Source organism: Stigmatopora nigra, chromosome 14 (genome assembly GCF_051989575.1).
Source record: "Stigmatopora nigra isolate UIUO_SnigA chromosome 14, RoL_Snig_1.1, whole genome shotgun sequence".
In the NCBI taxonomy this organism is placed as follows: domain Eukaryota; kingdom Metazoa; phylum Chordata; class Actinopteri; order Syngnathiformes; family Syngnathidae; genus Stigmatopora; species Stigmatopora nigra.
Genome location: NC_135521.1, coordinates 353,440 through 365,659, shown reverse-complemented (window position 1 = coordinate 365,659; position 12,220 = coordinate 353,440). Strand labels below are relative to the sequence as shown.

Here is a 12,220-nt window from a genome sequence, read left to right as displayed (position 1 = left end):
GGCAATAATACCCCCTAATCCCAGTGCCGGATGGGCAAAGACAATTCAATAGAGTCCACTTGGATCTAGTATATTCCTCCCAATGGCGGCAGAAGGAGGAGGTGGGGGGGAGGGAGCGGTTCTAGGACCAAACCCCTGGAAGCGCCACCAGCGTCAGCGTTTATTCCCATTTGATAAATGTGGCCAAGTGGGCATCTACGGGAGACTTGTCATCCTCCAATCCTGGGGGGAAAAGGTCTCTACAAAGAGCTCCCGTGATGAAAACATCACGACGGAACCTTTGTTTCGTCTCTGGCGCCGGGCGGGCCACACGCCGGTGAACTCCTCGTGCTCTCTGCCCGGGGTCACGTTCACCCCAAGGATGGGGTAGGGATAGGGTAGGGTAGGGTAGCCTCCCCCACCTAGGGACTGCCTCGTTTGGCCGGGGGACGTGAATAGCGCTTGTCCAATATTAAAATTGCAACTAAAAGGCGCGTTTAACCTCAAAAGTCAAATGTAACATGGGAACAGGCGTATTACTTTTGACATTTGTGTGATTGGCTAAAGCCGCAGCGGGTAGCTTTTACACCATAATGACCTTTAGGAAGGAGCTGGTCGGGGCCCGTGTAAAAACTCACCGCTACACTTTCAAAACCCCCGTTTTGGTCAAAAGAACAATTGGCACCTTGTTTGTTTAGGATATTGTGGCCACTAATTGGGTGTTTCTCGGCCTAGGAAACAATAGACTGGCAATGAGCAATTATTATTTGGTGTAAGCCTTGGGGAATAGAAACGGTCAATGCCCTTATCATCTTGAAATGCACGTGAGGAACCCAGTGAGAGAGTAACGACGTGCTACTACTATTCCTAATAATACTAATGATTTGCTCTTTGATTTTTCTTGCCATATCCATTGGGGCCCAAATCCCTACCAAATGAGCAAGAATGGCAAATGAAGAAGATTTCTTTGGAGAGGAGAGTCCTGCGTGTCAATTTGTCTTCAAGTCAACTATTTTAATGGATGGGGTGATGACAATATTGTCAGATGAAATTGCGCCTGGGTGTCCCTCCACCCTCCCGACCGACCGACACCCCTTTTCAGTATGCGCGCAAGTCGCTGGCCTCAGTGACACCAGTTAAATATGGATGATCTGATTCCCCCTCATTAATAATAGCTGCAGCAGCCATGACTGGGTGAATGCCACTTTGTGTGCATGTGTGAAATGCTGCTGCATTTTTCCCCACTATGTGACGCGCTAGCCAAAGAATGTGCAACAACTACAAAGAAAAAGTCATACTAGAATATCAGTTCCTCTAGCCCAAGGGTGTCAAACTCAGGTTGGTTCACGGGCCTCATTAACGTCAACTCCATTTCACATGTTCCCGAAAGAATTGACTTTCATTTCAAACTGTTGCACACAAAATGTAGCTTTTCATGAAGTGCAAGCTTTCCACAATACTAAGTGTCCTGCCAGTGCAATCAGTGGATTGGCGTCAGCTGCTTCTCATTTGAGCCCAACCCCCGTTGCTTCAAGTTTGTCAGTCAGCTCAGTCGGTCAATGCTTGAGCAAAAAGCTCCCCCAAAAAGCTCCCCCCTCCTCACCCAAAGCGGCCCAACCCCCGTCCATTCAACTTGGTCACCTATGTTTGGATTGGATAACTGTATTCATCCTGTATTTGGGAAATTTTGTTGTCACAGTAGCAAGAGGGTGAGAATGCAGACGTAGGAAAGGCATTTTAGACATAAATAGACAGGTCATAAGTAAGTTAATAAATAAAATAAATACATGAATAAATATATAAAGAAATAAGTGTTGCTGAAATATATATATATATATATATATATATATATATATATATATATATATATATATATATATATATATATATATATATATATATATATATATATATATATATATATATATATATATATATATATATATATACATATACATATACATATATGTATGTGTGCGTGTATGTGTATATATACAGCACCGACTGTTTGGTGGCTTGGTTGTCACGGAGAACGTGACATCCCTTGCTGAGAATAGAAACAGCGGGCCAGGAAACAGGAAAGAGGAGAGAAGAGGAGGAAGTGATTTGCTGAGTGTCCTATCCAAAAGACCAGTCAGCAATTTGCACCAGCGGGCGATAGCAGAGGAAAGAAATTCCCAAATGCTAATGTGGCTAGATTAGACCGAAACCCGGACGCCCGCCTGCCCGCCCAACCAACGGGAACACAAGACAGGATGGTCAAAGTAAATAGAGCGGATAAGTGGCATGGCTATCATCGTTCCCAATCACAAGCAGGGTGGTTTTACATGATCAAAAACAACAACAATCTGTCATTACAATTGGAAATGAGTTGAATTTATTTTCCACCACTTGATGCAAAGAAATGGATAGACAAAGAAGGGCAAAGTAGTAATTTCCTGATCTCCAAGGCCACCGCTTGGCCTCCCCATTGCTAGTCGCGGTCGCCATGGTGACTCTTGGCCTGACTACAGGTGATGGAAATCACCTTATTAGCACACCATTAATGTCTGCCTCGTACGCATAGGACACTCCGACTGCCGAGCTTTTAATTGGCTCGGACTATTAATATTTCATTTTTCAAGTACGGCTCATCCCCTTTTCTGCACCAGATTGCGATGCGGCCCTTCTGGGTGGCCTCGTATCATATCATATCATATTGGCGTGGGAATGTGGATGGACAGACCCAAACCAGTGAATGATTGTCATGGATATTTAAAATACAAATGAATAATAATAATAATGTTACGTCAGAAGCGGCAAAAAGTCCGAGCAAAGAGCCACATTCATTTTGGCCGGGAGCCGCGTGCGGCTTGAAAGCTTGGTGTTCGCCACCCCTGCCTTCAACTTTTCATTGTCTCTTTTTTTGCTTTAAACAAAATCCTCTGAGCACCTGATCAGTTTTTTTTTTGTCATCCATCATCATGGTGCAAAAAAACAGACAGACAGACAGACAGACAGTAAGACTTGGACATTTTGTCTCCACTCCAATAAGTTGAGACAGAGTTCTATCACAAGACTGGAGACAATTTAGATGTCAAGTCCAAAGTTTTCAAGTTGGCGGACAGAAAAAGCTAGCGTCAAAAGTCAAGGCGGAGAAAGCGTAAACAAGTCAATATGAAAGGAAGGTAGGATGCGGAAGACGCCACACACACACACACACAAGAGTGACACGGAAGGCTTTGACGCAGACGCACAGCTGTCAGGCCCCGAGGCCAGCCCCGGGACAAAACAGGCCACGGCACCCAAGGAAGAAGTGGGAGGATCTTATGCCCACTTACTTCCAATAAGAAGAGCTCATTAAGTCAGCCAGCTCGTACGTACCGCAGTGTCACACCGCGTGATGGCCACAATGGAAACGAGAGATGGAGAGAGAAAAGGCTTCTCCTCTCACATCCAAAGCAACTCTCCTACCACCTAACCTTGCTATTGTCACTCGTGAAGATTGCTGGAAAAGTGACAAGCTCGGAGTTGTGATCTGTCTACCCAATTCCAGTTGCCAGATTGGAAAAGTAACTTTCATCATGAATCATTTTTATTTTTTTAAAGTCAAGTTATGGGTACGATACATCGCTTGACTTTTAAATGTGTAGGTCATTAAGTCCATTGACAGGTTATTTCTCCATCTGAATCAGTTGATTTTATATTCTGCTCTACCATAACTGCAGATTATATAGGAAAATAATAGGAGCAATACATTCAGAGCTATGTGAATTATTCTCTTGTTTTTGTTTTGTACTGCCCATTTGAGGTGAGTCTTTTGAAAGGGACAGCCCTTAAGAAGATAACTTTGCTCGATACATTTACCTCATCATCATTTCACAGAACTACTAATCAATCAGACTTTGGAGATTGAAGATGTAAAGCAATCTTGTGCTGTCCATTCTATTTATGCTTGCTGATCCTAAGCATCAAGGGATTCCTATTTGCTGGAGGAGTATTTTGTCGGACTTTTGATGTATATCTAAAAAGCCCAATTCTCTTTGAAGTCTCAAATAAAAAAAATACATTTTTTTTAAATGAAAATCATTTGACTTGGGGCCTTCCACCGTAAAGCTCTTTCATATTGCCATCAGGAGAGAGGCCAGTGCGTTATTGACCAAATGATTTCTTGTGTTTATGCTTTTCACGCAACTCCTGGCCCAAGGATTTGGTTTCACAAACATTTTCATTCCACAATAATCTTTGTACTAGCTTCATTGTCTGACGCAAACAACCTTGTTTCAGTGGAATGGTTTTGTGTGGACACCAAACGCCGATTTTGCGGCACTGTCCTTTCACGGGCCTTTCAGCTTTCACAAGAGGAGAGGACGGCTCGAAATGTAGTCGGGTTCACATGCTTTGAATTGAAATGGTAATGGTGGCAATTTGGCCATGAAATCCTAATGAAGAATATGGTTGAGCGTCTGTCCGTCTCTCACTCAAGGAGAGCGTTTTCAGCGCGCGGCCCATGTGTCCTCACGGTGTTTCCTGATTAACAGGATGGTTTGTCCCCAGGCGTGGGCCAATCAGGCGCCAGGACACAAATCTCTCTCTGCTGGTGACGCCGAAGGCCAGCGGCCACTATTTATTGGCAATCTCTGCGCTAACTACCCAGACGGGGAGAGCAACACGCCTGCCACGGAGAGACGGCCACGTCGTATCCGCCTCCGTCCCCCACTTTCTGTCGTCGTTCTTCTCCTCTTTTTTAACCACAGCTCAACGCAACCACATACTATCGACAGCCAAATTGTATTGCGGCAAACCGTATCTTTCTTATCTCTCTTGTTTTCGTGCCGAGTAGGCCGCCGCTTACCGAGGTGCGTGTCCGCGCGTTCCATCGCGGGGGTGCCGCAGCCTATCCCCGCCAACTTTTGCGCCGTCGGGCTAGGGGACACCTTGAATTTTTCGCCAGCCCATCACAGACGGGGCATGTTGAGACATACAGCCAACCACTCTAATTGTCGTGCCACAATAGGATATAATAAAAGGAGAGAGCTGGCAAGACTGCAAATGTCACACTAAATCTGATCTGATCTGAAATTTGTTTTATCAGGGCTGAAACAATGTGTGCTAAAACATTGCTGGATTCAACATTATATCATAATATTCAATATTAGCTGACTTAGAGAAAAGCCTAGCTTGCCATTTCTCCCGTCTTAAAATACGTAGGTTAGGTAACAAGGGCTGCCACGCCACATTTCTATCATCCACTTGTTCAGTCTCTGAGGAACACTGGTAGTTCAATTGCAAAAGTTGCAACTTTAAATGAATGGCGCCTTCCCCTTTGGAGGCCTAAAACAAGGAATCCATTGATTTGTGAACACCATGGAATGGATGGAAAGCCATCAGAATGCAAAGCAGTGATTGCTATCATCATTCTTTATTATGAATACAAGTGGAAACCAGACCAAGGAAAGCATTGGCCATCCACTAATATTACTGCATTGAAATATTGAACATCCCCACCGTAAAGCAATCAAAATGTCATTCACGTCAGATTAAAGCCTAAATCCGCCGCCTTCACACACAAGCACAGAAATATCGTAGGCTAGCGACGCGTTGCCCGTCGTCCACACGGGCCGATAGCGTTCCCGCTTGGAGAGTTGTACCCGCAATGGCTAAATGGATGGCGGGGGGAAAAGCCGCGAGAATCTATTGAGACGTTCAAAATGTCTTTGAAGCCACCGTGGCATCCTCCCGGTGGACTCCCACACTTCTCGGAGGAGGGACACATTAAACCGCGTCTGCATCTGCGTGAGTGACAGCGGTGGGAGGAAGGAAATCACAAACCATCCCATCATTCCGTCCCCCTTACGTAACGGCGGCTACCGCGGGACGCCGACCACCCACGGTCAGGTGTGCGGCGCGTAAGCGTGGACGCGCCCGGCCGGGCGCGCCCGCTAAAGCCGCGTAAACAAAATGCCGTCAGTATTTTCAATTTTTGCTAGAATAACAAGAAAATGTCCACTTATTCAGCCTGCATATTCATGACAAAGCGGCAAAAATTTGAATCGATTCTTATTCAGCTGCTTTGACAGCTCAGAGAAAGGTCCATTTTAATGTGCCACATGGGAGTTTGCTGCAGTTGAATCGGAGAATACACTCTTCTCCATTTGATCCAAATGCCTCAACGGGATCATCTGTCTCTATTATTAGTAGTGGTTTGACTACACCTGGACGTTCTCCAAACATCAGCAAAAAATAAATAAAACAACTTAAAAAGAAAGCTCCTTTGGGACGATTTGTGCCTAGCGGAGGAGTCCATAAAAGCGCCTAACCAGCTCCGTCCGGGGATTGATTTGATTGGATGTGCTTTTCTCACTTATGGGGCAATGTTTAAATATTTGCAAGGATTTCAAGCGCTTTTGTGGAAAGATCTGAAGCTGTTATTGATTCACCATGGCTTCGGCCTGTAAACTTTTCTGTCTGCCTCTCAAAAAAAGTGCAGGATGGCGCAAGTACGTGCAAAATTCTTTGTAGCGTTGTGGAAAATTCTGCTACAAAACAACAGTTAAAAAGATCCACCTGACCTTGGACAGGATAGAAAGCTCCTGGATTTAATGGCAAATCTTCAATAGCCAAGTGACTTTTAGGCAAACGGGAAGATCAGAAAAGTGGGAATCTTCTCAATTCGGGCATTATTCCTGTGTGTGTGTGTGTCGGTTAGTGCTTGGTTTTCGAGTTGTGGAGGGTGTTCTACGAATACACCACCTACGCGTCCACACTAAGTGCCATGTCGTGTGCCGTGTCTCCGACTCGAGCCAAAAGACCACACGGGAAATGGCCATAGGAATAAAAGTCTGCCGCTCACGGGGGTGGGGGGGACAGCCGTGTGCAAGTCAAATGGGCGTGAAGAAAAGCGCCGACCTCCTTTTGACCCCGCCAACGCCAACGCCATCCTAACTCGCCCTGGGCGGCGCGTCCGGGCGGACACATTGGGCTCCCACTGAGGAGATGAGGGTGGCGTCTGAAAGGATCTCTTCAAACGGCACAGAAGGAAAAGGCAAAAGTCAGGCGAGGCGCCCCATCCAAAAATGCACCTTTTCTGAGCCCAATCAAACGGGAGAGTGGAAGAAAAAGGCCGAAGCAGCCCACCCACCCACCAAAGAAGACAGAGCTACTACAAGAGCCACCCTCTCCTCTTCCTCCGACATCGATTGACGACTCCCAAGTTGGCGGCGGCGGCGGCGGGAGGAGGAAGCGATCAATCCCATTTGCCCGTTCATCACGCCCAGCTAAATATAACCCATCCACCCCCCCGTCCTTTCATCTTTAGCCAGGAAATGAGTCTAGCGGTCAATAATTGGCTGCGAATGACATGACTTTGCTGTCCAGCTCCAGAAATGACCGATGGCTTATTAATTCATTTGCTAATGCCTCCCATTGCTTGGAAGGGGGAAGGAAGACGTCGTGTAAAACAAAAAAAAAATGGACAGCCACCAGCTAAGAGGACGTGCTATAAATGGCTTGAGAATAAGGGCGTGTAACACATCTTTTTTTCCCCCTGGAATAGTGATTGGATAGCCAAAACTTTAAACACAATTTAAAGGAAATAGAATACAGTCCATGGCAATCAAGTGATTTTTGCAAATCTTTCCTTCCAGAAAGCGTACATTTCCAAATCCATGGATGAGCAAGCATGACTTCTTAAAATATCAACACCACAGCAAAGTCTCTGGTGACAAACCAAGACATGGTGAAAGTGAGGGGAATGTGGCGTACAGGCGGCCATTCCACGTAGAACGTCAACGTCAAACTGACCTCTGGGCCGGGAGTCTCCCGGCGGCTCGTGGACGGGCGCCTTCTTTACGGCCGAGGAGCGATAGACCACGTGCGTCCTCCCTCCTTTGGCCTCCTCCTCCATCACGCCATGGCCTCTATCCACCGGCTCGATAAAGTACTCGTCTTGCTCGGTCCTGATCATGCCAGCCTAAAATCACAGAAACGTCAGATGTTAAGCAAACAAAAAGTAGGAGTTGGCCAGTTTTAAAGCACATCCCGCAGAGCAGAGCGCATCAACATGGTTTGTCTGGCCAAATTGAGCAACTAGTTGGCAAATCTAAGACAACAACAACAACAAGAGGGGCGCACGTTCCCCTCCCGTGTGCCATCATCACACCAGGGAAAGGGGGCGGGCGGGCGTGCGGGCGTGCGGGCGTGTGCCTTGGCCGCCGCGTCTGTGGTGTCGTTAGGCAGCTGCTTTCTTTCCGTGTCAGCGCGACCGCAGCAAGAAAACACCACAGCCTGTTGCAACGCCCATCACTTTTGCTACATTCCATTTCAATTTTGAAGAAAGGGGGAAGCAGGGCTCTTTTTTTTTATACCTCAGAACATTATCGGGATATTTGACTTTGACACGTGAATGAAATTTAAATGTCTCGCCATGACTTCTTTGCTTTGGCAATATGTTCACTCAGGTGACCAAAATAAGAGGTGGAAACAGTGGCATTTTATGGAGTCACGCTCTCAAAAGGCTTTTTTCTCTGCTGTGTGGTTGACCCAAGGACAAAAAGACTCCTCATCCATATTTTGATAGACTTTTGCCGATTGGCCGTGAGGCCAGACGACAACGGGTGAAAGCAACGGGGAATCAAAACGGACATCATTTACAAGGCGTCACTCTCAGTGTGAAACCAATCTGGGGGTGGGGGGAGGGCCCACATTTATCTGGAGCTCTTCTTCCTTTTCTTTTTTGGTTTTTTAAAGCCCCAGGCTTTTGCTCGCCAAACCCCGTCAACTCGCCGTTGACCCGTACGCCATTTGTCCCGACCCCTCCCTTCCCCAAGCCGTGGTGCGGCATGACGATGGGAGCTGATGGATCTGCCGTGGCGCGTGTGGCGCCGCTCCGGAATACCAAGCAGTACGATCAGGAAGAAAAAAAAGGATGAGACGCGGGACGGGGGTGCTGGTCACATCTTTACTATCTATTGAGAAGAAAGAATAGAAAAGTGGAAAAGTGTACACAAATCTAAATAAGGTGTCAGTGCATGCTCACATTGGCTGGCAATCAAAGAAAAACACAAAAGGGAGAAAGTGATTAGAAGTTCCCCGACGGCCAATCGGATGAGGTCAATTGCAATTTGCTTGCTGGGATATTCTGAAATTTGCTTTGCGTGTCTTTGTGGCACATGCACTAAGTAATCCTCCATTTCATTGACCCTTTGAACCACGGGACAATCAATCCCTGCCACAAGAAAGGCTGCTGTGAACAATCACAGGCATTTTCAAGAGGCAGATTAAGGACAGACGTCACTGGAAATATTGGTCATTGTTGAAAAAGAAAAAAAAAAACATCTTGTGAAGCTAACATTCTAGCTGTGCCACCTGGCATACATTCATCCATCTTTCTTTTGTTGCCCACAAAGGCCGGTTTGAATGGACACAAATCATTTTCCAAAATCCCCATGATGTTTAATGTAGGAGTTTTTTCCCATATCTCTTTATTCAACTAGCCAGTCCAACTGGTTGTAAATTCCAAATTGTACTCTATTCCTCAGTTCATTTATTGTACTTGGATATTTTGCCCATGGCATTCTTGTAGAATGGCAAATTGCAAATTGTTCAAACTCATTGAAAATGGACAAAGTCCATATCTGACACAATCCAATAAATAAAGCTTTCAACGGCCAAAATGTGAGTCTTTTTCATCACGCTCAAGTGTGTAGTACTATATCCTGTACTTAAACATACTGACAATGTAAGATGACGTGTCGTGTGTGTGTGTGTGTGTGTTTTTGTAAACATTTTAGAGACCACTCTATGTAATGAGTGGGGCAAGAAGACGGGCTTGGGTCACTGAGTCCTCTATGGCTTAAATCGTACTGGCATCTGGCTGCCGCCCACAAACACTCAAATCACACACACTCGTGCACACACACAGAGACACAGACACGTTGGAAAAGCACATGCAAGCCACTGGCAGCCACCACAGCGTCATGGCTTTCTCCAGCTCATTTGCAAATTGTTAGTTAAATGACCTAAATTTTCCATCACAGTTTGCACCAAAGCGGGCCGGACGGACCGGGAGCAAAAGGTTTGCACATGGGGCTCCTGAATCCCCTTCCACAAACTATCAGAAAACTTGAAGCGTGGTCAGAACCACGTCCATGACGGACGGGAGGCCGGTTTCCCACCACGGGGCTGTCAAATGTGCCTTTCAAAATCAACAATGACCAGGAGCGTTCGTTGATGAATACAAAAGCCAGCTAAAGCAATCACAGCCTGAGACACAGCAACATAACAAAAGTCAACCTGCATGCCCAAGATGAACACACCCACAAGATAATACCCCCCCCCCCCCCCCCAAAAAAAAGTCATTCACACACCAGAGTAGAAAATCCCTCATGAAATGAGCAAATGTCAACATCCCAATAAACAAAACTGAAATAAATGCTGTTATTGTCATTAGACAAGTATCACCACAAAGTGCACAAATAACAACAACAAAATAGTCAACAGAAGACAAAGGAAAGCCCTGTAAGCTCTATACTTCAATCTAACCTCCTTGATACTGTCAGCCATTGACGTGACCCCAGCCCCCACCCCCACCACCACCTCCTCCTCCTCCTCCTAGCAAGTTCCCAGATCCACACCCAACCTCATCTCCATCTCCAGTGTCTCTCAATATCTCCACATCTATCATACCTGTAACCTAGCAACTGCACGAAGAGAAGAATCACCCCCCCCCCCCCCCCACACACACACACACACCTGCTCGCTCTCTCTGTCTGTCTGTCTCTCTCTCTCTCTCTCTCTGTCTCTCTCTCTCTCTCTCTCTCTGTCTCTCTCTCTCTCTCTCTCTGTCTCTCTGTCTCTCTCTCTCTCTCTCTCTCTCTCTCTCTCTCTGTCTCTCTCTCTTTCTCTATCTCTCTCTCTCTCGATTGCCGGGCAAGAGTGCTAATGGCTTTGTCTCTGGGCCGCAAGAAGAAGCAAGTGGGAGTTTCCTCGCCCTTTGGGCCAAAACTAGGCTCACATGTCTGCAGACCACTTTAGCAAATAAATAGGGAAGAGACTAGAGAAGGGGGTAAAAAAAGCCAGCCATTCTATGAGACATTTTTCTTCCCCGAATAATAAAAAAAATATGAATGAATCCAACATGGAGATCCAGCTGGAAATAAACATTGAAAAAAAATGTTGCAACTTGATGTTGAAGCCAGAGAGAAAGAGTTGAAAACAAAAAGTAGAAAAGCCCAGTGCTTTAACTAAACTATCATTCTTAAGGCAAGAGGGCTTTTCACAAGAAAAATAACATCCACTTTGAATGAAATAACAACATCAAACCTGATGTAAGAAACACGGTGTGGTGGTAACATGCACGCATGCAGTCAAGTCAACAAAGCAGGCCATCCGACCATCTCTAACAATTGTGTGCTTTCAAATGGGCAGAAAAGGGAGGGAGGGCATAATCACTAAATTAGCACAGCTGGGTACCAGAGGAAAGGCAAACACACACACGCGCACACACACACAGGGAAAAAAGAATAAGAAAAGCAAGCACCCCACACTGATCTTGTCCAGTCTTTGCTTTCAAGGTATCCGATTTTGGTAGGTCATGTGAGATGAGCAACACGAGATTGGAAGGTATCTGTTGTTTTACCAAGCGCCAACCCTTATTGTCACACTGTTAAAGTTGGGGACAAGCAAATTGCTGGAGCAGTCAGAAAAGTCGGATCCCAGGAGCAGGTCAAACCTTTTGGAGAGTCCACATAACAAGGCCAAGACCTTCCAATTGCTTTGCCACAATAACACACAAAATATTTGTTTGGCCAACAGCGATATATTTGGATTCACTTGCTGAAAAAATATATTCCTAATATGGAAGCACTTTGTCTTTGTAATGGCCGTTCACTTTCATAGCTCATTTTACGCCGTGGCCAGCGACCCATGTCCGAAAAAACGGGGGCCAAAGCACGGATCAAAGTGTAACTCAGATTTCAACCTTCAGGTGCAAACTATTTGACTACTGCTTCTCGTAGATCTGTTCTGGATTTGACATTTGCATTTCGAGCAAAATCCCCGTCACCCGTCGTCGTGTGCCCGGGCGCTTTTTCTCACGATGCCACTGGAGGGAAACAGTGAGGCCAAGGAAGGAATTCCAGTGGACGGCCACGTCTGCCTGCTAGGGAATACGAGAAAGAGGAAAACCGGAGACGGACGGATGGACGGACGCATGGACGGAGAGGGAGAGAGGCAGACTGTGTGTGGGAGAGGAAAAACACGC

At 46.1% G+C, this 12,220-nt stretch overlaps 1 protein-coding gene across 2 annotated transcripts in view; it reads right to left on the bottom strand.

The window, feature by feature from the left end:
• The window catches only part of LOC144207193 (A disintegrin and metalloproteinase with thrombospondin motifs 2-like), a 45,242-nt gene that overhangs the window by 18,469 nt on the left and 14,553 nt on the right, over positions 1-12,220 (bottom strand). For both annotated transcript variants that reach the window (XM_077732509.1, XM_077732508.1), the window contains exon 3: positions 7,762-7,930. In XM_077732509.1, coding sequence (XP_077588635.1) covers positions 7,762-7,930 — 169 coding nt within the window. The remainder of the gene's footprint in view (positions 1-7,761; positions 7,931-12,220) is intronic.